The following is a 20,266-nucleotide window of genomic DNA, read 5'->3' as shown; positions in this document are numbered from 1 at the left end:
CAGGGGCATCTGTTTTTATTGGGGGCGGGGGCCCAGCCAGTCTCACTCGAAGGCCACACATTTGATCTTGAAGTCACCATCAGCTGCCAAGTAGTTGATGGCTTCCAGGTTGAGGCGGTTGGGGAACTTGAAGGTGTATCCGTCCGGCAGCTGGATGGTTAGGTCTGCCTGGTCGAAGGAGACGCACACCTGTGGGCGGGGAAGGGCCATGAGCTGAGCCTACAGATCGAGGGTCCTCCAGGGCCTCCTGCAGCCCTGAGAACACCCCAGTTCACGTGGAAGCTGCTGAGGCAGAGGGGGCATGACCCTCCTCTGGCAATCACAGAGCAAGGGCAGGGTGGGGTAGGTCTCAGCCACTGAGTCAGGCTCCCCCAACCCACCCGGTGCCCTGTCCCAGCCCGCCCGGTGTCCTCTCCCTGCCTGCCCAGTGCCCTCCCCCTGCCCGCCCGGTGCCCTGCCCCAGGCCCACCTCCACGACACTCCCAGGCTGGAAGGGGAAGGCAGCTTCCCGTTGCTCGGCCCCCCAGGCCCCGCCGTCCTTGCTGTTGCACACGATGGTGTTGGAGTCACCGTGGGCGTCGAAGCGAGGGTTGAAGTGCAGGCACAGGTTGTCGCTGTTCTTGCCCAGGTTCAGCACGAAGCTGGGGAACAATGGGCAGGTTCGAGATGGCCTCTGGTGACCAACACGGAGCAGTCTGCCCCATCCACCTTTACTGTGGCCTAGAGACCAGAAACCTGCACGCTCGTTCTGGCCTTGCCCCCTGCTTGCTGTGGAACCTTGGCCAGCCTGTGCCCCCTCTGGGTCTCAGCTTCTTCATCTCTACAAGAAGCTGCTCAGGGAGTCCCTGAGGGTTCTGACGGGTGACACCCCCAGGTCCTGCAGACGTTAGTGTGTGCCTAGCCCCGTTAGATGAAAAATGTGGGAGGCCCTTGTTTTGGACTAAGCTCCTGCTCTAGGGCCCAACAGACCAGACCAAAATGGAGTCACTCACGTTAAAATGTCACCTTATTGGGCCAGCCTGTGGCATGGTGCTTAAATTAAGGTGCTGGATCTCACATGACCATGGGCGGGGGGTGCTTTCTCACTCCCTCTTCTCCCTCTGGCTCTCTGGCAAGTGCACACACCCACTGTTACTTTTTTTTTTTTTTTAATTCACATCATGAAATTGGAACTTCAAGGAAGCTGATAGACCCTCCAAATAGACCAGTTTTCCCCGATAACAGGAGATTCCAGAAACCTAAGCCAGTGGTATAAGGAAGTAAAACATGTGCACATCTGTGGCTTTCTTAGGAGGAATGGACGTGCACCTTCAGAAACTCAAGAAGTTACCGAGGTTTTTGGTTTTATGAACATCCTTATCACCCACATACACTCCCCCTCTTCCTTCCAGACTCGCTATCTCCATGTTCTGCTTAAGATGAAGCTAAACAATAGGTCAGCAGGTGGTATAGTGGATGGGATGCTGGACTCCCACATGGCCAACTGTGGTTCAAATCCTGGACCTGGTGGCTTGAAAATCACACAGGGGGAACCAGCAGATGGAATAATGGATACATCGCTGGACTCCCATGTCGTCAACCTCAGTTCGAGTCCTGGACCTGTTGGCTTAAACTCACACCAGGCGCGTATGCGTGCGTGCCCAGGATCCCGAGAGGAGAATGGAGGAGAAGGGATTGCGGCGTGACCATCCCCCTGGGGGGTGATTTCTCGCTTTCTGACCCCCTGTCTCTCTCTGTCTGTTTGGCGAGCACACGCGCCCTATAGCGAAAAAACCTCTCCAAAAAAAAAAAAAAAAGATGAAGCAAAGTGGAGGCAGCTCCTGTTGTGGCAGTAATGCACTGCTCACCAGAAGCCAGATGCCACGTGGTGACGTGGTTCAGCTCCCCAGCCGGCCAGCCTGAAATGCTCCGGGCATGTTTGAGTGCCCCAGATCTAATGGGTGGGAGGAAAGGGATCTCAGCATGACCAGGCCTTGTAGAGGGTGCTTCTCTCTCCTCTCACTCACGCACATGCATGCAGAATAAAGACCAGTAAGTTAAAAAATAAAAGATGTGGGTGGCGTGTTGGTTAAGGCGTTGGACACTCCCACATGGCTGTCCACGGTTTGAGTCCTAGACCTGGTGGCTTGGTTTCTCACTTTTTCTCTCTCTCTGTGTCTCTTTCTGGTCAAATTAAAATAAATAAATGAATAAATAAAATTGAAATTAATAATTCTTTTTAAAAAAAGATTTAACAAGGTGCAGGTGACCATGAGGTTGTGCTGCCCCTTACCATACAGCTGAGTCAGTCACCGCTGCGCTAGACTCCTGGCTACTCCCTCTCCCTTTTGCCTTTTAAATCATCCTGAAATCTGTAATACCTTGGCACATATCATCGGGGCAACGTAGATCTTGTGGTGCCCAGGAAACTGTCCTAACCCTGGCCCAAATAAAATCTTTCTTGGGCCAACAGGTAGGACGGTGGTTAAGGCGCTGGATTCCTACAAGGTCGAAGACGGTTCGAGTCCCGGACATGGCAGCTGGAAAATCATGCCAGGTGTTTGTGCGTGTGTGTCCAAAATCCCAAGAGGAGAAATAAGGGATTGGGGTGTGGCTATCCCCCCTTGGGGGTGCTTTGTCCCTTTCTCTCTCTCTCTCTGGTGAGCACATGTACCCTATGGCACAAACTTTGGGGAAAAAAAAAAAAGAAAAAACCCCCAAAAAACCTAACTCTTTCTTTACTTGTTTGACTCAGCCTTCCATTTTAAATTGACACCCCTTGGGTTAAGTCAGTAACTCCTTTCAGCTGGTGACCTCTGGGAGGGCGTGTCCTAGTGCCCAGCATGAAGGGGACACACGTGCTCCGTAACTGTGGGGCAAATGAACAAATAATAATAATACATGTGTTGGACCTGGTGGTTAAAGAACTGGATCCCACTCAAATCCCTTGCGAGATCTGAGTCCTGGACTCGTGGGCCTGTGTGTGTGCACCCAGGATCCCGGCAGGATGGACAGCTGGAGATCAAGATGTGACCACGCCCAGGGGGAGGTGCTTTCTGTCTCGTGCCCTCCAGCTTTCACGTAATACACCTGGCTGGCGAGGTCACAGCAACACCCCCTCCGGGTTAGGTGAGTGTGAAATGAGAAGCTCGTGAGGCACGCTGCTTTCAGCCCCTCGGTGGACTCCCTGTGGCCACTGAACTACCCAGCTTAGCGCTCCCTCCTCCTTTATTGATCAAAGAACAGGCTCAGTGGCTTGGGACGGCCCAAGGTCACATGGCCCCTGGCTGAAAGAAGACGAGTGAAGAAAGGACTGAAGGACTGAAAGACCTAGTGGATGCTAGACTCAGGAAGGAGGGCCCTGAGGGCAGTGGGTGCCACCCCCCACTCCCTCTCCAGCCCACCCCCAGCCTCTGGCCCCGCGCAGGGCTGGTGAGGAGGCGCGGAGAAAGATGACTAGGCGCAGCTGGTTTAGTTTAAGAGGCTCCAGCAGGGAGGAAGGGGGTCACAATAGAAGGGGTGCCCAGACCCCGCGGAGGAAGTGACTCACCCAGAAAACGCAGTCGCAGCAGCCGGCTGTTAACCCCCTCCCGGCTGGGGAGGAGAGCGGGCTGCAGCTGGCCACACCCACACCCCCGCACCAGCCCGACCCCCCGACCCTGGCTCCAATGCCCTGCCCCAACCTCCCGCCACCGCCACGGGCCTTCGTCCTCACCTCTTGGCGTCCGGGGCCACCTCGCCCCGCACTCTGAGGCACTCCCCAGGTTTGAGGTTTAAGTTGCTGGCGACCAGACCCTGCACAGACAAGATCCGCCCCGCCGAGTTAGTGGAGGCATTCCAAGTGGTTGAGGCGGGGGAGTGGGGTCATTCCCTCCTCGGATCCTCTGAGGGGCCAAGGGGCAGCTTGGGGACTGGACAGGGCTGCAAGTTCAGCCTCGGACTCGCTGTATAGTCCTGGGAAAGTCCCTATTCCCGACAGGGTCTGCTGCTGCCTGTAACCGGAGCGCGGTTCTAGAAGGCAGGCTCTGGTTTGTGGATCAGCTGGGGGACCTGGGATTCAGAGTGGCCTGGGAGGTGGGGCGCTCTGCGCCATCGCCTTATTTAGCAGACCTCTCCAGAGGACCCGGCTGGGCTGAGTGGGACCAAGGTCACAGGGATGGAGGTGTCTGCCCCTCTGCTGGACAGGAAGGAGCCTGGGGCTGGGGTAGCCACGCCCAATCTCCTTCCAGCCCCTCTGCAGAGGCTCAGGGGCTGGAGGGGAGACCCGGGAACACACCCAGGCCCTTCTGCAGAAGGGAGAGCAACCGAGGGTCGGGGTTGCAGCTAGGCTGGTAGAGGGTTAACCAGACACAGCACAGCCCGCGCTGCTCCCCACTGGTGCCCGGGGCAGGAGGGCAGGAGTTAACTAGTGTGAGGGGTTCTATCTGCCAGAAACTTGAACCTATTCCCTGGGGGCCTGCAGAAGATTCTCATCTCCTTACCCCCACCCCCATCCTGCCTCCCCTTCCACACCCCTCCGGGCAGTAGTGAGGAATTCCCTTAGCCCCCACCTGGCCAGCCTGGACAGAACCGCCCTCCACCACCCTCATCCAGGCAGGCCCCTCCTAGGCTGCCTGTCTCAGGTCCTGGCAACTTTTCAGCGCTCTCTGGAGCAGAGGGTGACTGCCCTGGCCTGGTGACGAGGGACAGCTGCAGCGGGGGAAGGGGACAGGCGGCTTTTGGGGTGGAGGAGGGGTAAGGGACAGTGGCCTGGGCTTCACCAAAGTGCCCCCCCCAGGTGGCCACACCCTTCCCACTCCCATTTCTCCGAGAGCTGCAGAATGTGGGACCTTGGCAGAAATACTGTGCTGTCAGACCCTGGAGGAATCCAGAAAATTCTGAAGCCCGAGAAGTCCTCAAGGGACTACAGCACCCACCCCATTTTACAGATTTGGCCACTGAGGCCCAGAAAAGAGGAGGCACTTGTTTAAGGGCACACAGCCTGGACTAGCCCCCACCCCCAGCTCCTGATCTGCCCCACTCTTCCCTGGCCATCAGCTCCCACCGTATCCCCTGGGCCTTGGGGGAGGGGTCCTCACACTCACACAGGCCATGACTGAGGACAGGAGGGTGTTCCCAGAACCGCTGCACCAGCCGTCTGAAGACTCCACCCGAGAGCAGGGCCCTCAGCTACTCCCACCCTTTTAACCGGACAAGTCCCGCCCCCTTGGAAACTCATCCAATCGCAAGTCAGGACAGGGATCGGGGGCCATAAGAGGCGGGGTCAGTGGAATTTTGAAGCGAGTTCGGCCGCAGCATTGACCAATCCGAGTGGGCAGCGCCCCCTCACTCCCTCTTAGCCATTCCCCCAGGGTCCAAGCCCCACCTCCCATTCTCCTCCTCCATCCTTCATCTCCCGTCCCACCTCCGAATTTGCTGTGGCAGAGATTGGGGGAAGCCAACGGAAAATAGTTTGAGGATGAGTTAGGCCCAAGAGTTGGCGGGAGGGGGGCTGGGGCCAGCGAATTGAGCTCAAGGGGCACCCAGAGAAGAGAGCTGGGGGATGCAGCTCTAACTCAGGGAATTGGAACTGGGATAGGTGAGGCTGCTCCCTGGCTGAGTCCAGGGTGTGGCTCCGCTCTGGACCTCTGCAGAGGCTGAGGACCCATTAACCACAGGCCCTGGCCCCACCCAGCCTCCCCCTGGAAGCGAGGACTGTAGCAGCTGCCTGCTCACGCTCTGCTCCTCGCTAAGGCTAAAGAAAGGCTGGGCCCTGTGCCAGGCCTGCGGCTGCCGGCCTTCGCTAAAGTCTCGGGCTTCAGCCTGCTGAGGGGCCTGCTAGGGATCCTCCAAGAGCTCAGGCCTGACAGCCTCTGGCCTGAGTGTCAGACCTGGGTCGCAGCCCTGGGTGGGCCGGAGCATCAGGGGTGAGGCTCCCTGCTCTGTGTGCCCTCATCTGCTCTATCACTTATCTCCTTCGGAGGTCAGGCACAGCCTTCCGTTCCCCAGCTGTTGCACAGGTGTTTTACTGAGCACCTACTATGTTCCAGGCCCGGCAGGGCCCTCAGAGGACTTGAAGATGAACCCCTCCCAGTCCCTGCTCTCAAGCAGCCAGAGCCAGGGTGGAATCTGGCCATGAACCTGGTTAGTACGTGAGGCTGGCTCTAACGAGCAAGCACTGGTGGGCTGGAGACTGCGGAAGGTGGAGAAGGTGGGACTCGTAGAAGGGCCTAGAAAGGGACCACACTCCAGCTGGCCCAAGCTCAGAAACGAGAAAGCCCAGACCTGGGGAACAGAGGGGCAGGAGGCTGGAAAGCCAACAGGACATGATCGTGAAGGGCCCCCTTAAGCTGGTGAAGGACTTGGACACTTTTATCTGAGGGCGCTGGGGAGCCACAGAAAGTTATAGGGAGGGTGAATATTGAGGGCAGCTTTGGACTGCAGGGAAAATCTGAGGGATGCTGAGGGATGCTCACCTCTCCTTCAGGAAACAGGTGGAGGGAGAGGCATGGGGAGCACTGGGCCAGGCGACAGCCTGGCCAGGGGAGTTGTCAGGGCTGTTCTCCATCTGGGCTGCCCTCTGACACTGCCAGCCCCTAAGAGGGAAGACGGTGTGCCAGGGGCTGACTCACATCTGCAGGCCAGGCCAGCAAATGCACCCTGCCCTACCGGGGCCCCACCACAGGCCACCTTCCTCCAGATGACTGACGTCCACCCTGGCAGGAGATAGGGATGTGCGGGCTGCACCCCTGCCAGCCCCTTACCCCCTCCCTAAGCCGCTGCCTCAGAAACCAACCACAGCAGCTTCACATTTTCCTCTGGGTCCTCCCCAAAACCTCAATTACAGGGAGGGGCGGGTGGGGCCACTCTGCCCTGGGCCTCCCCCTCACTGCCAGTTCAAAGAACCGGGAATTTCAGGGAGAGTCCACTGCCGAGGGGAGAGTCCACTTTAGGGGAGTGCCTGCAGGTCTGTCGCCAGGTGGCTACCCCTGCTGTTCCCACCTGGAGTCGGGCTCTCAGGGCCTCAGGGCAGCCCCTACATTCTCCGTATTCTGGAAGACGGGCCCAGCACCAGGCGTGCGCGCCATGGGCAGAGGGTCATTCCTCTTCAGCATCCTGCCTGCCTGGGGTGGGTCAGGCCGCAGGGCTCGGTGCATAGGCTCCTGGAGTCCGGAGGCCCAGTCGACAGCACCGCTGGGAGGACTCCCTCTCCCCATCTAGTCCCAACAGTGCCCTGTGCCTAGGCTGTAGCAGGGAGCCTCCCCAAGTTCGAGGCCTCCCCCCGCAACCCCCGACTGCTCCGCAGAGGCCTCTTATCTGCAGGTCTGCAGCCTCTCTCTCCTGAGTTATCCCGTCACCTCACTCCTGCTCCATCTGCCAGCTGGGCTGAGCTGCATCGACAGCAGAGCCGCAGTTGGCATCAGGTGAGGGTTGCTGCTCGGGTTGCGGCTGCCTGGCTGTGACTGGGCTGAGGGTCTTGGCTTCTCCGAACCCTTTCCAGGCCTGAAGGTGCGAACAGTACCATTTGCCAGTTGCTTGGAGGATTTTACAGGAGCAATGTGTGGGGAGGGGCCCAGTGTTAATGTCTCCAAGGCCAAGGCCCTGGCCCCAGGGGTTCTCCTGCCCACTTGCTGTCCTGAAGCGGAGGAGGCAGCGAGCTCTCTGGAATCCCACGTCCTATAGGCAGGCCCTTGGCCGCTGCCGTGAGAAATGAGCTCAGCTTAAAAAAAAGAAAGAAATGAGCTCAGCTTGTCCAGACAGGGATCCAGGCCAGCCCGGCCCCTCCGGGTGGCCTGCTCCCCCACTGCATGGTTGGACGCTGTGTCTCCTCCAGCTGGCAGTGTGAGGGGGCGGCCAGGCCCCCACAGGCACTATCCACACCCCTGCCCACCTGGCTGCCCAAGCCAGGAAAGGTGGGGGTATCCAGAGATGGTTCTAGAGTCTTAGAAGTCAGAGCAGGGAGGGACCCCAGAAATACGGTGCCTGACCCTTTCCCAGATTTAATACCATTTCATGACACAAACTGGCCAAGGTCACACAGGGATCCAGGACTGAAACCCCTTCATCTGCTGAGCCAAGCCAAGGCCTGGAGACCTGGGCCACGAAAGTGGCCTTTTCCCTTCTGCTCCATGAAGGTTCGGGGGCCTCATGGTGGTGGAGACTGCCCTGCCCCACTCAGGCTGGCCCACCAGCCCGACCCCAACTTTCACAGGGACCTTCTGGCCCTTGCTGCCCCCCTGGTGGCCATCCCCTTCCTGTCCAGGCCCAGGTCCTCCTTTGGGGAACTGTCCCTCCTCTCCTGTAAGGTCTGGCCAGGGCCAGGCCCTTTCATTCCTTAGCCCTCCAGGGCTTAGGTTGGAGCCTTTTAAGTTTTTCAACATTTGATTTTGAAATAATTATAGGCTCACAGAAAGTTAGTCCCCCTCCACCCAAGGGTGCATGCACTTGCCATAGACAAAGAGGGAAAGTGAGAAAGCATCCCCATGAGGACGGTCACGCTGCAATCCCTTCTTTCACCTCTCCCTCCTTTCAGGGAGGGATGGGCAGGCACACACGTGTCGGTGGGTTTTTCAAGCTGCTGCATCTGAGACTTGAATCACGCAGTCAGCCATGTGGGACCCGGCCACCTCAACCACCATGCTAGCCTGAAAGCTAGGAAGGTTTTTTAAATTTTTTTAAAAATAATTTTATTATAATTATTTTTATTGTTTTTTTAAATTGCTATAGAACACATGCACTCATCAGAAAGAGACACAGAGAGAAACAGAGAAAGTGAGAAAGCAATCTGCCAAGTCTGGGATTTGAACCCATAGTCAGTCACAGTGGGAGTCCAGCACCTTAACCACCACACTACCTGCTGATCCCAAGCTAGGGGCTTTTTAAAAACTTAAAGATATTTGAAACTTGGAAAAAAAAAAAATGTGTTGGTTCCAAAATACTAAAACTGCAAATCTGAAATTAATGTTTACTGTGCTCAGTCTTAATGAAATACGAATTTAGGTAGTCATAACAATTTCATAACATTTAAACATAACTCTGCCTGGAACTAGCAGTTGGCGTAATGGCTATGTCACTGGACTCCCATATAGTCGACCACAGTTCGAGTCCTGGACCTGGTGGCTTAAACTCACGCCAGGCAAGTGTGCATGCATGCCTTAGATCCTGAGAGAATGGAGGAGAAGGGATTACAGTGTGGCCATCCCACCTGGGGGATGATTTCTCTTTCTGTCTCTCTGTCTCTGTCTTTCTGGCGAGCGCACACGCCCTACAGCAAAAACCTTTAAAAAAAAACAAAAACAAAAACAGAAAACAACAAAAAAACCCCAGGAAACCAAACATAACTCTGCCCTTTGGTTATCTTTCTTGGAAAGTGTTGCCAGGTGTTCCAAGAGGTCAGTCCATACTAGAGACCAGTAATATGTAAAAGAAAAGTATGGAAATAGTTTGAGGGCCCGTCTGTGTTATGGTTAAGGTGGCTGGATCCTACATGGCTGTGTGGTTCAAGTCCTGGACTTGGCAGCTTGAAAAATAAACAGATGTGTGTGTCCAAAGTCCTGCGCAGAGAATGGAGAAGGGATTACAGTATTGTCATCCCCCCTGGGGGTGCCTTTTCGCTTTCTCTCTTTGGTGAGCGCATGCACCCTATAGCAAATTTTATTAGATTTTTTTTTTTCACGAATGACTTAATTTTTAAAATTTTATTGTTATTTTAAAATTTGCTATAGGGCACATGTGCTCCCGAGAAAGATGAGAAGAGACTAAGAAGAAAGTGAGATAAGCCTCCAGGTCCAGGACTCAAACCATAGTCCTATGTGGGAGTCCAGTGCCTTAGCCACCATGCCACTTGCTGGCCCCAGTAACACATTTTAGAAAAGGGCCAGGGAGGGGACAGCTCCACAGTACACTGGTTAAGTGCTGCACAGAAGTTGTGTCCCATATGGTCAGCAGGGTTTGAGTCCTGGTCCCCTTGGCTTGAAAAGCATGCTGGATGCACACAAGTGCCCGAGATCCTAACGGGATGAGGAGCTGGAGTGATCAGGCTCCATTGTGCGTGGGTGTAAACACAGCCTCTGGCACACCCAAAAAGTAAATGTATATAAAGAGGTACTGGGAACCAGCAGGTGGCATGGTGGTTAAGGTGCTGGACACTCCCACATGGCTGACCATGGTTCAAGTTCCGGACCTGGTGGCTTGCTTTCTCTCTGCCTTTCTCTGGTCAAATAAAAATAAATGAATGAATAAATAAAATGAAAAAGAGGAATGGAGACCAGCAGATGGCATAATGGTTACGTCGCTGGACTCCCACGTAGTCTACTGCGGTTCGGGTCCTGGCAGCTTAAAACGGCGTGAGTGTGTGCGTGCCCCAGATCTGGAGAGGTTTTCACTTTGTCTGTCTCTCTTTCCAGCAAGCGTATGTGCCTTACAGCAAAAATCTCTCAAAAAAAAGAGCTATGAAGGAAGCTGGGCAAACGTTAACAACTGACTCCCGATGGACATAGGGTGTTCATTATTAGCGGTTTTGCACCTTTCCTGAAACCTTTCTAAATTAAAATTTCGGGGGAAACAGCCCCACAATTTCTTCCCCTCTTTCTGCTTTGCCACTCGCAGCGGGGTCATGAAGTGGTCATATGCTGGGTCACACCTCATGATCACAGAATGGCTGCGATGGCTCCCAGCACCGAGAGCCCCCAAGTCTCTCCCTCACATCCCTTAAGTGAGATCTTCTCAAAAGCTCCCCACCAGGCCAATAGCCAGGGGGATGGCTCCCTTCATGGCTCATTGGTCAGAAGTACAGCACACATGCACACCTAAACCAATCACTGACCAGGCAGAACCAAGCAACTGTGATTGGTTTAGAGTCAAGCTCTAAACCAGTCAAGTTACTGCTTGAACTAGGATGCCCTCCCACTTGACTCGTGCCACGCTGAGGGAAGCCAGCATTCTGTTGGCAAGAGGTAGGGAATGGCTGTTAGGCCCACAGCAGGATGGGGGAGGCAAGCACTTTCCTGAGGAGGGTGGAGGTGGGGAGAGGGAGGGGCATAGGACCTAAGCCCAGCCAATAAGCATCTGCCCCGGGACATTGGTTGGGTGAGAGGCACGGGCTGTCCGGGAGGCAGAAAGGAGAGGCATATGTCATGGGGTGACCACACACGCCTTCCCGCCGTGCCACCCTGGGGCGGCTGGTCCTTGGTTTCCTACATTATACAATGGATGACTGTGAAGACCTGGCGGGTTTCCAAAGGACGTAGACAAACTGGTGTGAGGGCTCAGCGATGTGTGAAGTGGTGTTCAGTCGAGGTACTCCGGCACAGAGAACACTCTGGAACAGTGATGCGGCATGCCTGCAGGGCGGGGGCGGCAGGCTGGTTCCAGGGAGAAGCCTCAGGCATGGACTCCAACACATAGGAACACGGCCACTCGCACTTTATTAAGCACGGAGGACTGGTTACAACGGGTGGAGGTGGTGGGGAGGCCCAGCCCCAGCCCCACCATCACTGGCACACAATAATAAATAAATAAATAGCTGGGGGTGGGCACGGGGAGAGGTGGCACAGCAAACACTGACTGTGTGGGGGGACACAGACGCCCCCTTCCGAGACGTGGCCACCTCCAACACTGGACAGGTACCATGACCAGAGGAGCCCCAGAGCCACCGGTGGCCCAGTGGACAACCTTGATGGGAAGGGATTTCTACAGAACTTGGACCCTTAGAAGGACTTAATTTGGGACCCTTGGCTGGTCTAGTCAGACCCAGACTGTCAAGAGGTCACTGTCTCTCCAACTTCCAGATTGTTCTAGTCAAGATCCAAGAGACCAACTTATGACAACTTATTACAACGTTATTACTACTTGGTAATAATGACCTGGGTCCTGACGGGTCCACCCAGGACTCAGGACCTGCAAGGGCCATTGCCACTTAGCCTTCAGGCTGGTCCATGCAAGCTCCAGACATGGAAGGGCTACGGCTACTCGGGCTCCTAAGTGTCCACTCGGGCCCCAACATCAGTGAGTCCCTATGGCCTAGCCTCATGTTGGTCCACTGAGGGCAATCCTGGCTGCCTAGACCTGCCTGGTTAGCAGGCACCCAAGGGCCAGGACCCAAAGGGCAGGCGGGGCTCCGGACACCCCAGGGAAGGAAGGGCATTAAGTGCTCAGAGCCAGGGGCAATCTGGCATTGGGGCCCAGATTTCAGGGAGGGGTAGGAAATAAAGCCACCTGGCCGAGGCCGAGGTGAGCCAGTCAGGGACAGCTTCTGAGACAGCAAAGAGCGCCCAGCCGTTGCAAGGAGGGCATGCAAGGGCCCTCACACCTTTCCTGGGTCCCAGCCCCACCGGGGTGCAGAAACTGGGGTGAGGGAGCTGGGGTGCTTAACACAGCAGCTGCCCTATCGCCTCCATCTAGGGGGTCAGGGAGTGGGGAAGGGGTGGGGCTGCAGGTCGGGTGGGCTCAGTCCCCCAGGCCCTCCATCAAGTCCGCGATGCTCTCCACGTAGTAATGGGGCACAAGGTCGTGCTGGCCAGCCGCCAGGTAGGCCTGGGCCTCCTCCAGGCGGGAGACACCCGTGAGTGTGAGCACGGTGGTCATGCCGCAGCGGTGGCCAAAGAGGATGTCGGTCTCCAGGCGGTCACCCACCATGAGCGTGCGGGCAGGGTCCACGCTGAAGTTCTCCGTGATGCACTCAAACATGTAGGGGCTGGGCTTGCCCACCACCAGGGCCTGGCGTCCCGAGGCTATCTCCACCGCCGCAGCCAGGCTCCCGGTGCCTGTGAAGACAGGAGGCTCAGTCAGCAAGAGGGTGGGTGAGGCATGGCATCAGGCCCTGAAACTGGGATTCCAGCTAGGTCCGGCCCTGCATCAGCTGGCCTGCATCCAAGTCTTTTTTTTTTTTTTAGTTTGCTATAGGATGCGTGCACTCACTGGAGAGAGGCAGGGGGAGAGGGAGAAATCACTCCCCAGAGTGGATGGACACACTTCTCGGGACACGGCACATGAGCACACGTGCCCAGTGTTTTCCAAGCTGCTATGTCTGGGACCTTCACTCTGCACCACCTGCTGGCGCACGTCCAGGTCTTAGTGTGGTGGCTCCAAGTACAGACTGCAGCCGGGCGCCTGCACTCAGACTTCGACACTGCCATCCTTGGGCCAGCTGGCTAGCCTCCCAGACCCTGGCTTCCTCCTCTCTAACATGGGCGATCACTTATTTCCCGTGGGTGCTGTAAGACCTGAGTGAGACACTGCATGCGAGCAAGCCTGGCTTGGTCAGTCCTGCCTGGCTTTACTCATTCATGCTGGCAGCTGTGTGCCTCCGGGCGAGCCATTCAACCTCTCTGAGTTTCCCTGGACTTTCTGCAACAGGGGTTCCAAATAACACTTATTTCCAAAGGGGTGCCGTGGGCATCATGGGGGCAAGCACTTTGCACACAGAAAAGTGCTTGGCCAACAGCAGTTGTGGCTGCTGCTACAAGAATGCATGCTCCCGGCATCAGGAACTGGCAGAGCCCTTCCAGAACAAAGCAGGGTACAGAAACTCTCGCACCTCTGACCCAGTCAGCCTCCGCTGGGAAAATGATCACAAGGAGAGAATTCCAACTGGAGACGAAAAGCGACACGCTTGGCGACGTCTGTGGTGCAGTAACTATAACAAGCTCCACTGTGGAACGCGCCCAAGATCCTAACAGGGGAGGAGTGTCTGGAAAGGACAGTCCCGTCTCCCGCCCAGTGCCAGCCTGCCCCACACAATGCGTCCACTGTGCTTGTCCCACAGGCCCATCTTTGTGCCAGAACATTCTGCCTTCACACCGATGTCCTGAACAGATGATGAGGATAATCGGCGTTTACTAAGCACATGCCCCACTGCCAGGGGATGGTGGGAGCCCATTCACGGTGAGAAAGCCGAGGCTCGGGGCCATCGAGTTACTCGCCCAGCTTCACAGTGACAGCAAGAGGACTCGCGTTCATGGGGGTCTGCCGCAGTTGTGTGCTGGGCCAGCCTGTACTGGTTTGGGAGTGCAGACGGTTTCATTTGCAGGAATTTTGTGAGCTGGTTGTTAAAAGCAGCTACCACTGAGCACCTACAACAGTGCTGGGCACATAGCAGGTGCTCAATAAATACTGGTGAGGGATGGAAAAAAAGAAGCTACTATTGAAAGTCAACTGGGGGGCAGGCAGGTGGCGTGGTGGTAAGGGCGCTGAACTCCCACGTGGCTGACTACGGTTTGAGTCCTGGACCTGGTGGCCTGCTTTCTCACTTTCCTTTTCTCTCTCTTTGTCTAAATTAAAATAAATAAATAAAGTTAAATAAAACAATTCTTTTCTTTCTTTTTTTTTTTGAGAGGTTTTTGCTATAGGGCGCATGCGCACGCCAGAAAGAGAGAGACAGAGAGACAGAAAGCGAGACTACCCCCAGGGGGGATGGCCACGCCACAATCCCTTCTCCTCCACTTTTCTCTAGGGATCTTGGGCATGCACGCACACGCACCCGGCATAAGGTTAAGCCACTGAGTCTGGGACTTGAATCGTGGTCGACTATGTGGGAGTCCAGCAACAGCCATTACGCTAACTGCTGGTCTCAATAAACAATTCATTCAAAAAAAAAAAAAAAAAAAGTCAACTGGAGGGCCAGCAGGTAGTGTGGTGAAGGTGCTGGACTTCTATATGGTCAACCCCAGTTTGAGTCCTGGACCTGGCAGCTTGAAACTCATGCTGGGCACGTGTGTGCCCCAAATCCCAGAAGAACGGAGAAGGGATTGCGGCGTGACTATCCCCTTTGGGGTATGATTTCTCAACTTCCCGCTTACTGTCTCTGTCTCTCCAGCAAGCGCATGTGCACAATGGCTAAAAAAAAAAAATCAACTGGAGGTCCAGCAGGTGGCATGGTGGTTAAGGCACTGGATCCCACATGGCTGAGTGATGTGAGTCCCAGACTGGTGGCTTGAAAATCACCCTGGGCCTGGATACGTGCAGACCTAAAATCCCAGGAGGAGAAGGGAGGAGGGGCTGGCGGCAGGGCTCCACTCCCAGTGGTTTCTCACTTTTCCTCCCTCTGGTGAGTGCACATGCCCTGTGACAAAGACCTAAGGTGGGGGGAGGTCAATTTAGGGGCTGACTGCATGGTTCAAGTCCCAAACCTGGTGGCTCGAAAAAGATGCTGGGCACGTGTGCATGAACACCCAAAATCCCAGGAGAGAGAAACAGAGAGAGGACTGCGGTGTGACTATCCCCTGCGAGAGGCCTTTCTTACTTTTTCTCTCTGTTGAGTACATGCCTTTTGGCAAATTAGAAAAGAAAGAAAAGAAAAGAAAAAAAAACAAACAAAAAGGGCCAGCAGGTGGCATGGTGGTACGGCACTGGATCCCACATGGCTGGCTGCGCTCCCAGCCCCGGACCCAGTGGCTTGAATCTCACACCAGGTACATATGCACGGGAGGAGACTGGAGAAGGGGTGTGGCATGGCCATCCCCCCACTCTCTCGGGGGTGGGGGATCACTCACTTTCCGTCTGTCTCTCTGGTGAGCACACATGCCCTACGGCACAAACCGAAAAAAAAGGGAAGGTAAGCCCAGCTGGAGTGGCACTGGCAGTGGGGTGCTCTGCAGTGCTGGACTCCATGGAAGACCAGGGATTCAGCTCCTGGTCAACCGAGAGGTGCTGGGCACCAGGGTGGGCATACACCCAGAATCCTGGATGGCTGGAAGCCAGGTGGAGGTGGGGAGGCCACAGATGTCCTAAGGAGGGTGCCTGTTTCTCTTGCTCTCTCAACATAAAAAAAAAAAAACAAACCCAACTTTCTTATAGCCTTCCTTTTGGCAGGAACTGCTGTCTTCCAGTAATTCACCAAAATGACACCCACAATGTAACGGAGGAGAGACACCCGATACATGTTCTCCAGGCCTTTTAGAAAACGAGTGGTTCCTTTGGTAACATATATGTGAGTCTACAGGAAAGCTGATAGTGTAGACATCAAGGGAATGGGTACTGTTCAAAAAGGACCGCCCCACAGATGTTACCATGGCAACACTGCAAGGGTCTACAATGCTACCCAGCAAGCTGTTGGCACTGCTGTAAACAAACGAGGGCAAGATTCTTGCCAGGAGAACTAATGTGCCTATGGAGCATTCTGAGAGCAGAGACAGCTTCCTAAAACGTGTGAAGGAAAATGACCAGAAAAAGGAAGCCAGAGAGAAAAGTACCTGGGTTCACCTGAAGCGCCAGCCTGCTCCACCCAGAGAAGCGCACCTGTGAGCCAATGGGAAGGAGCCTGAGCTTCTGGAACCTATTCCCCATGAATTCATGGCTGAGAGGTGTTAAAAACAAATTCAGGGCCAGTAAGTGGCTGATGGTTAAGGTGCTAAACTCCCACATGGCCAACTACAGTTCAAGACCTGGACCTGGCAGCTTGCTTCCTCACTTTCCTTCTCTCTGTCTCTTTGGTGAGCACATGTGCCCTATGGCAGATTGAAAAATGATAACAAATTAAAATAGGGACCAGCAGATGGTGTAATGGTTACATCACTGGACTCCCACAAAGTTGACCACGGTTTGAGTCCTGGACCCAGAGGCTTAAAACTCAAGCTGGGGACCAGCAGTTAGTGTAATGGCTATGTCGCTGGACTCTCATGTAGTCGACCGCGGTTCGAGTCCCAGACCCGGTGGCTTAAACTCATGCCAGGTGTGTGTGCGTGCGTGCCCAAGATCCCAAGAGGAGAATGGAGGAGAAGGGATTGCGGCGTGGCCATCCCCCATGGGGGGTGATTTCTCGCTTTCTGTCTCTCTGTCTATCTGGCAAGTGCACATGCCCTATAGCAAAGACAAAACAAAACAAAAAACTCTCAAAAAAAAAAAAACCCCAAAAACAAAATCTCAAGCTGTGTGTGTATGTGCGCCCAAAATCCTGGGAGGAGAATGGAGAAGGGATTGCGGCTTGGCCATCCCCCTGAGGGGTGATTTCTCACCTTTCTCCTCTCTGAATCTGTCTCTCCCCTCTCCAGCAAGTACACGTGCCCTATAACAGAAATCTAAAAAACTGTTCAAAACAAAGGTGACAGGGCTGGCTCCACAGCCTAGTAGTTAAGAAGGCTAACCAAATCCTGGTAGCAGTTCAAATCCTGGCCCCAGAAGCTTAAAATATACGCCAGACACCAGGATGCAAGTTCCCCAAATCCTGATAGCACCCTATAGCAAAAACCTCTTTTAAAAAATACAAAACCAATAAATAAAACAAAGGTGGTAAATTCTTAAGTCTCATTATTCCTCCCTCTACTGTGTGCCAAGTGCGCACCCTGGTCACTGTCTCTTGGGATGAAACTGGCATGGGGATCCCGCCATTTGACACCTAGGCTGAGGGGGGAATCGTGACAGGACCATGAGCTGTCAAGGGTGCTTCTTTTCTTTTCTTTTTTTTTTTTTTTAAAGAGATTTTTTTTGGGGGGGCTATAGGGTATGTGTTTGCCAGAGAAATCACTCCCCACGGGGAATGACCACGCTGCAATCCCTTCTCCTCCATTCTCCCCCTCGGGATTTTGGGCACACATACACACACTCCTGGTGTGAGTTTTAAGCCACCAAGTCCAGGACTGGAGCTGCAGAGGAATACATGGGAATCCAGTGACGTAAACATTACGCCATCTGCTGGCCCCAAGAGTGCTTCTTTTTGTGTGTGTGCATGTTCTTGCTATCATGAATCTTTCTGGCAACTTCTTTCTTTCCCATCAGGACAGGGCTGATCACCCTCCGGCTCCTACATCCCACTCCATTCATTTGGTTAACGTTTGCTGGGGCTCAACTCTAAGCCAAGCACTGGAGACAGAAAGTCAACTGGGCAAAGACCCCTGTCCCGGGAGGAGCCAGCATCCCAGGGATGGAGTGAGTGTGTGTGTGTGTGTGTGGGGGGGGGAGCACACTGACTGGCAGGGGTCTGGGAATGCAACTGTCGCTCAGATCCCAGACTCCCATCATTCTGCCTAACCCAACACTCTGTCATCCCAGGCTGTCGCATGCTATGCTGATGATGTAACCACGGGCAGCGGGCATTTTTATGAACCAGCTAACGAGGCTGCATGTGACAATGAGGTAAACGCAGACTTTAGGGGGCCCCTAGGCTGGGAGAACCAGCGTGGGAGATTCGCATGGTTTCGGATTTTTTTGCACAACAAGCACCGCTATTAGTATTTTTATACTACAGTGTTCCAAAGCTCATTGAGCTGGGCACGAATCCGCACGCTGTGTTGAATTGGAAAGTCTCTGCCTCCCCCTCCAGGCAGGGAGGCTGGGTACAGCCAGATGCGAACTGAGACCACAGGGCCTGGGCTCACACAGAGGCTTGCAGGGTGGGCAAGGCCTGGTCTACCCCAGCTCCTTCACACCACCTGTCCAGAGCCCTGTAGAACCTTTCAACCCACAGCCTTAACCTGAGCTTTGGGCCTGGAGAGAAAAACTCACTTTCCATAGCAGGGCCTAGAGCAGACAGGAGCCCTAACCCACACTCTCGCCTCCGATCTACGGGGACGCGGCGGCTCAGGTGGTCACGAAGTACGCAGGTCTGTCTGTACGGCAGAGCGAGGACAGGCCTAGAACCATAGATACCCCCACTGCTGCCCAGCCCTGCTATCCTAACACTGTCTACGTCTCCTCACTTTTATCACCTTGCTCTACAACATGCCTCTTCCAGGAAGCCGTCCCAGATCCACTCAGCACTAAGCCTTCCCCATTAAGTTATCATAATCTTAAGTCTATTTCACCTTGCCTAATATTGCCCTGTTCCTCCAGGATTTGGTATCAAAAACTATCCTGGTCAGGGACCAGCAGAGAAGGAGTGACAGGGATCTGTCCACACCCCCTGCTTCCTGACTGGGGCACTAACCTGTCCATAGGCCGTCATCACTGCCAGTTGGCCTTGCTGTCCCCTGCTCTTATCTCACTGGACCCCTGCACCATGCAGGGGCTCCCACCTGTGCCTGCCTCTGTGCAGGGCTAAATTCCCAGGAAGATGGCAGTGAAGAGTGCTTGGACCAGGGGTGGGTGTCGCAACAGCCAGTTCAGGGCCCTGTACCCTGTCATTGACCCGCTACACACTCCTGCCCCTCAGTTCTCAGCCTCAGCGTCTTTAACTGGGAAATGGGACAGTAGTGCCCATCTCTGGAGTAACTGGAAGCCAAGGAAGAAATACCAAGGTACTTCATGAAGCTCCTGGTGACATGGAAGGACTCCGGCTTCCTTTTTTTTTTTTTTTTTTTTACTATACGGCACATGGGCTCACCAAAAAGACAGAGAGAGACAGAGAGATAGAAAGCAAGAAATCACCCCACCCCACCCCCCGGGGGGATGGCCATGACTGCAATCCCTTCTCCTCCATTCTCCTCTCAGGATCTTGGGCACCATGCACACACACCCACTGTGAGTTTAAGCCGTGGTCGACTACATGAGAGTCCAGCGACATAGCCATTACGCTAACTGCTGGTCCCTCCGGCTACCTCTTACATGTAAGCCCCTACTGTGTGCCAGGCACCCACCCTGGTCACTGTTCCCTAAGGTGAAACTGGCGTGGGGAGCACGCCCATTTTACACCTCGGCTGAGGACACTGGAGGTTATGTAACAGACAAGACTACAGAGCGGAGCTGCAACTGCAACTCAGGGCAGCGTCCACCGTCTCCACTCCGTGCACACCTGCACACACCCTGTTTCTGGGATGGTGCCCCCACCCTTTTATCGGGGACAGACCTTCCAGGCTCCAACCCTCCAACTCCACCTGGATGGTGTGTGGAGCAAAATGATTAAGGCTAAAATAAATAAATAAATAAATAAGAGAATAAAGGGGGAAAAAGTCCTCTAGGCTGGTCGGGGAAGGCTAGGGTTGGGAGTCAGAAGACCTGGATTTCACCTGCGACTCCTCGAGCCACAAGGGCCTCTTTTTCTGTCTGTCAAACCGGGACTCCATCGATGTGGGTACCAGTGCGGTAATTACCAGACGTGCACAAAAACACTCCGGGCCTCCCTCGCATCTGTTCCCCACCTGCCACCTGGGGACGCCCCTGCGCCGCCCTTCATTCTCAGGCGTGGAGGCGAAGGCACAGATTGCCCCCCAGCTCCGTCTCCCCGTCAGGCCCGTGCTCACCAGGGGTCCGGCTGCCGTCGCTGAGCGGATGCCACGGGTCGCGGTCGGTTGCCACGAGCAGGCAGTCGGGGTCGCGCAGATGCGCACACGCCTCGCTCAGCTTGGCAAAGGAGAAGTGCTCGTCGTAGCCCACGAGCACAGCGCGCACGCGCGGGGCCGCGCCGTCCCCCGCGCCCGGGTCGTCGCCGGGGTCCCCC

The 20,266-nt window shown here is 55.0% G+C and overlaps 2 protein-coding genes across 2 annotated transcripts; both read right to left on the bottom strand.

Moving 5' to 3' along the window:
- Positions 1–10: 10 nt before the first annotated feature.
- Positions 11–5,157, bottom strand: LGALS1 (galectin 1). The gene is made up of 4 exons (XM_006166234.2): positions 5,064–5,157; positions 3,695–3,774; positions 470–641; positions 11–189 (listed from the first exon to the last, which is right to left on the bottom strand). Exons 1-4 carry the CDS (start codon positions 5,070–5,072, stop codon positions 43–45), a joined length of 408 nt encoding a protein of 135 aa, XP_006166296.1. The 5' UTR covers positions 5,073–5,157; the 3' UTR covers positions 11–42.
- Positions 5,158–11,366: 6,209 nt separating this feature from the next.
- On the bottom strand, positions 11,367–20,262 carry PDXP (pyridoxal phosphatase; the record flags this gene model as incomplete). Its single annotated transcript, XM_006166246.2, has 2 exons — positions 11,367–12,722; positions 20,070–20,262. Coding segments are annotated over 2 exons (510 nt in total), but the record flags the coding sequence as incomplete, so codon positions are not given.
- Positions 20,263–20,266: the final 4 nt, after the last annotated feature.

This window comes from Tupaia chinensis, unplaced genomic scaffold (assembly GCF_000334495.1).
Source record: "Tupaia chinensis unplaced genomic scaffold, TupChi_1.0 Scaffold144197_2, whole genome shotgun sequence".
In the NCBI taxonomy this organism is placed as follows: domain Eukaryota; kingdom Metazoa; phylum Chordata; class Mammalia; order Scandentia; family Tupaiidae; genus Tupaia; species Tupaia belangeri.
The sequence above is the reverse complement of the archived record's forward strand: the minus strand, read 5'-3'. Positions and strand labels throughout refer to the sequence as shown.

Excerpts from the sequence above, each read along its gene's own strand:
- LGALS1 (XM_006166234.2), bottom strand. Across the intron at positions 642-3,694 it reads GTGGCCCCGGACGCCAAGAG|CTTCGTGCTGAACCTGGGCA; the intron begins GTGAGGACGAAG and ends ATTGTTCCCCAG. Across the intron at positions 190-469 it reads AGCCTGGGAGTGTCGTGGAG|GTGTGCGTCTCCTTCGACCA; the intron begins GTGGGCCTGGGG and ends CCCCGCCCACAG.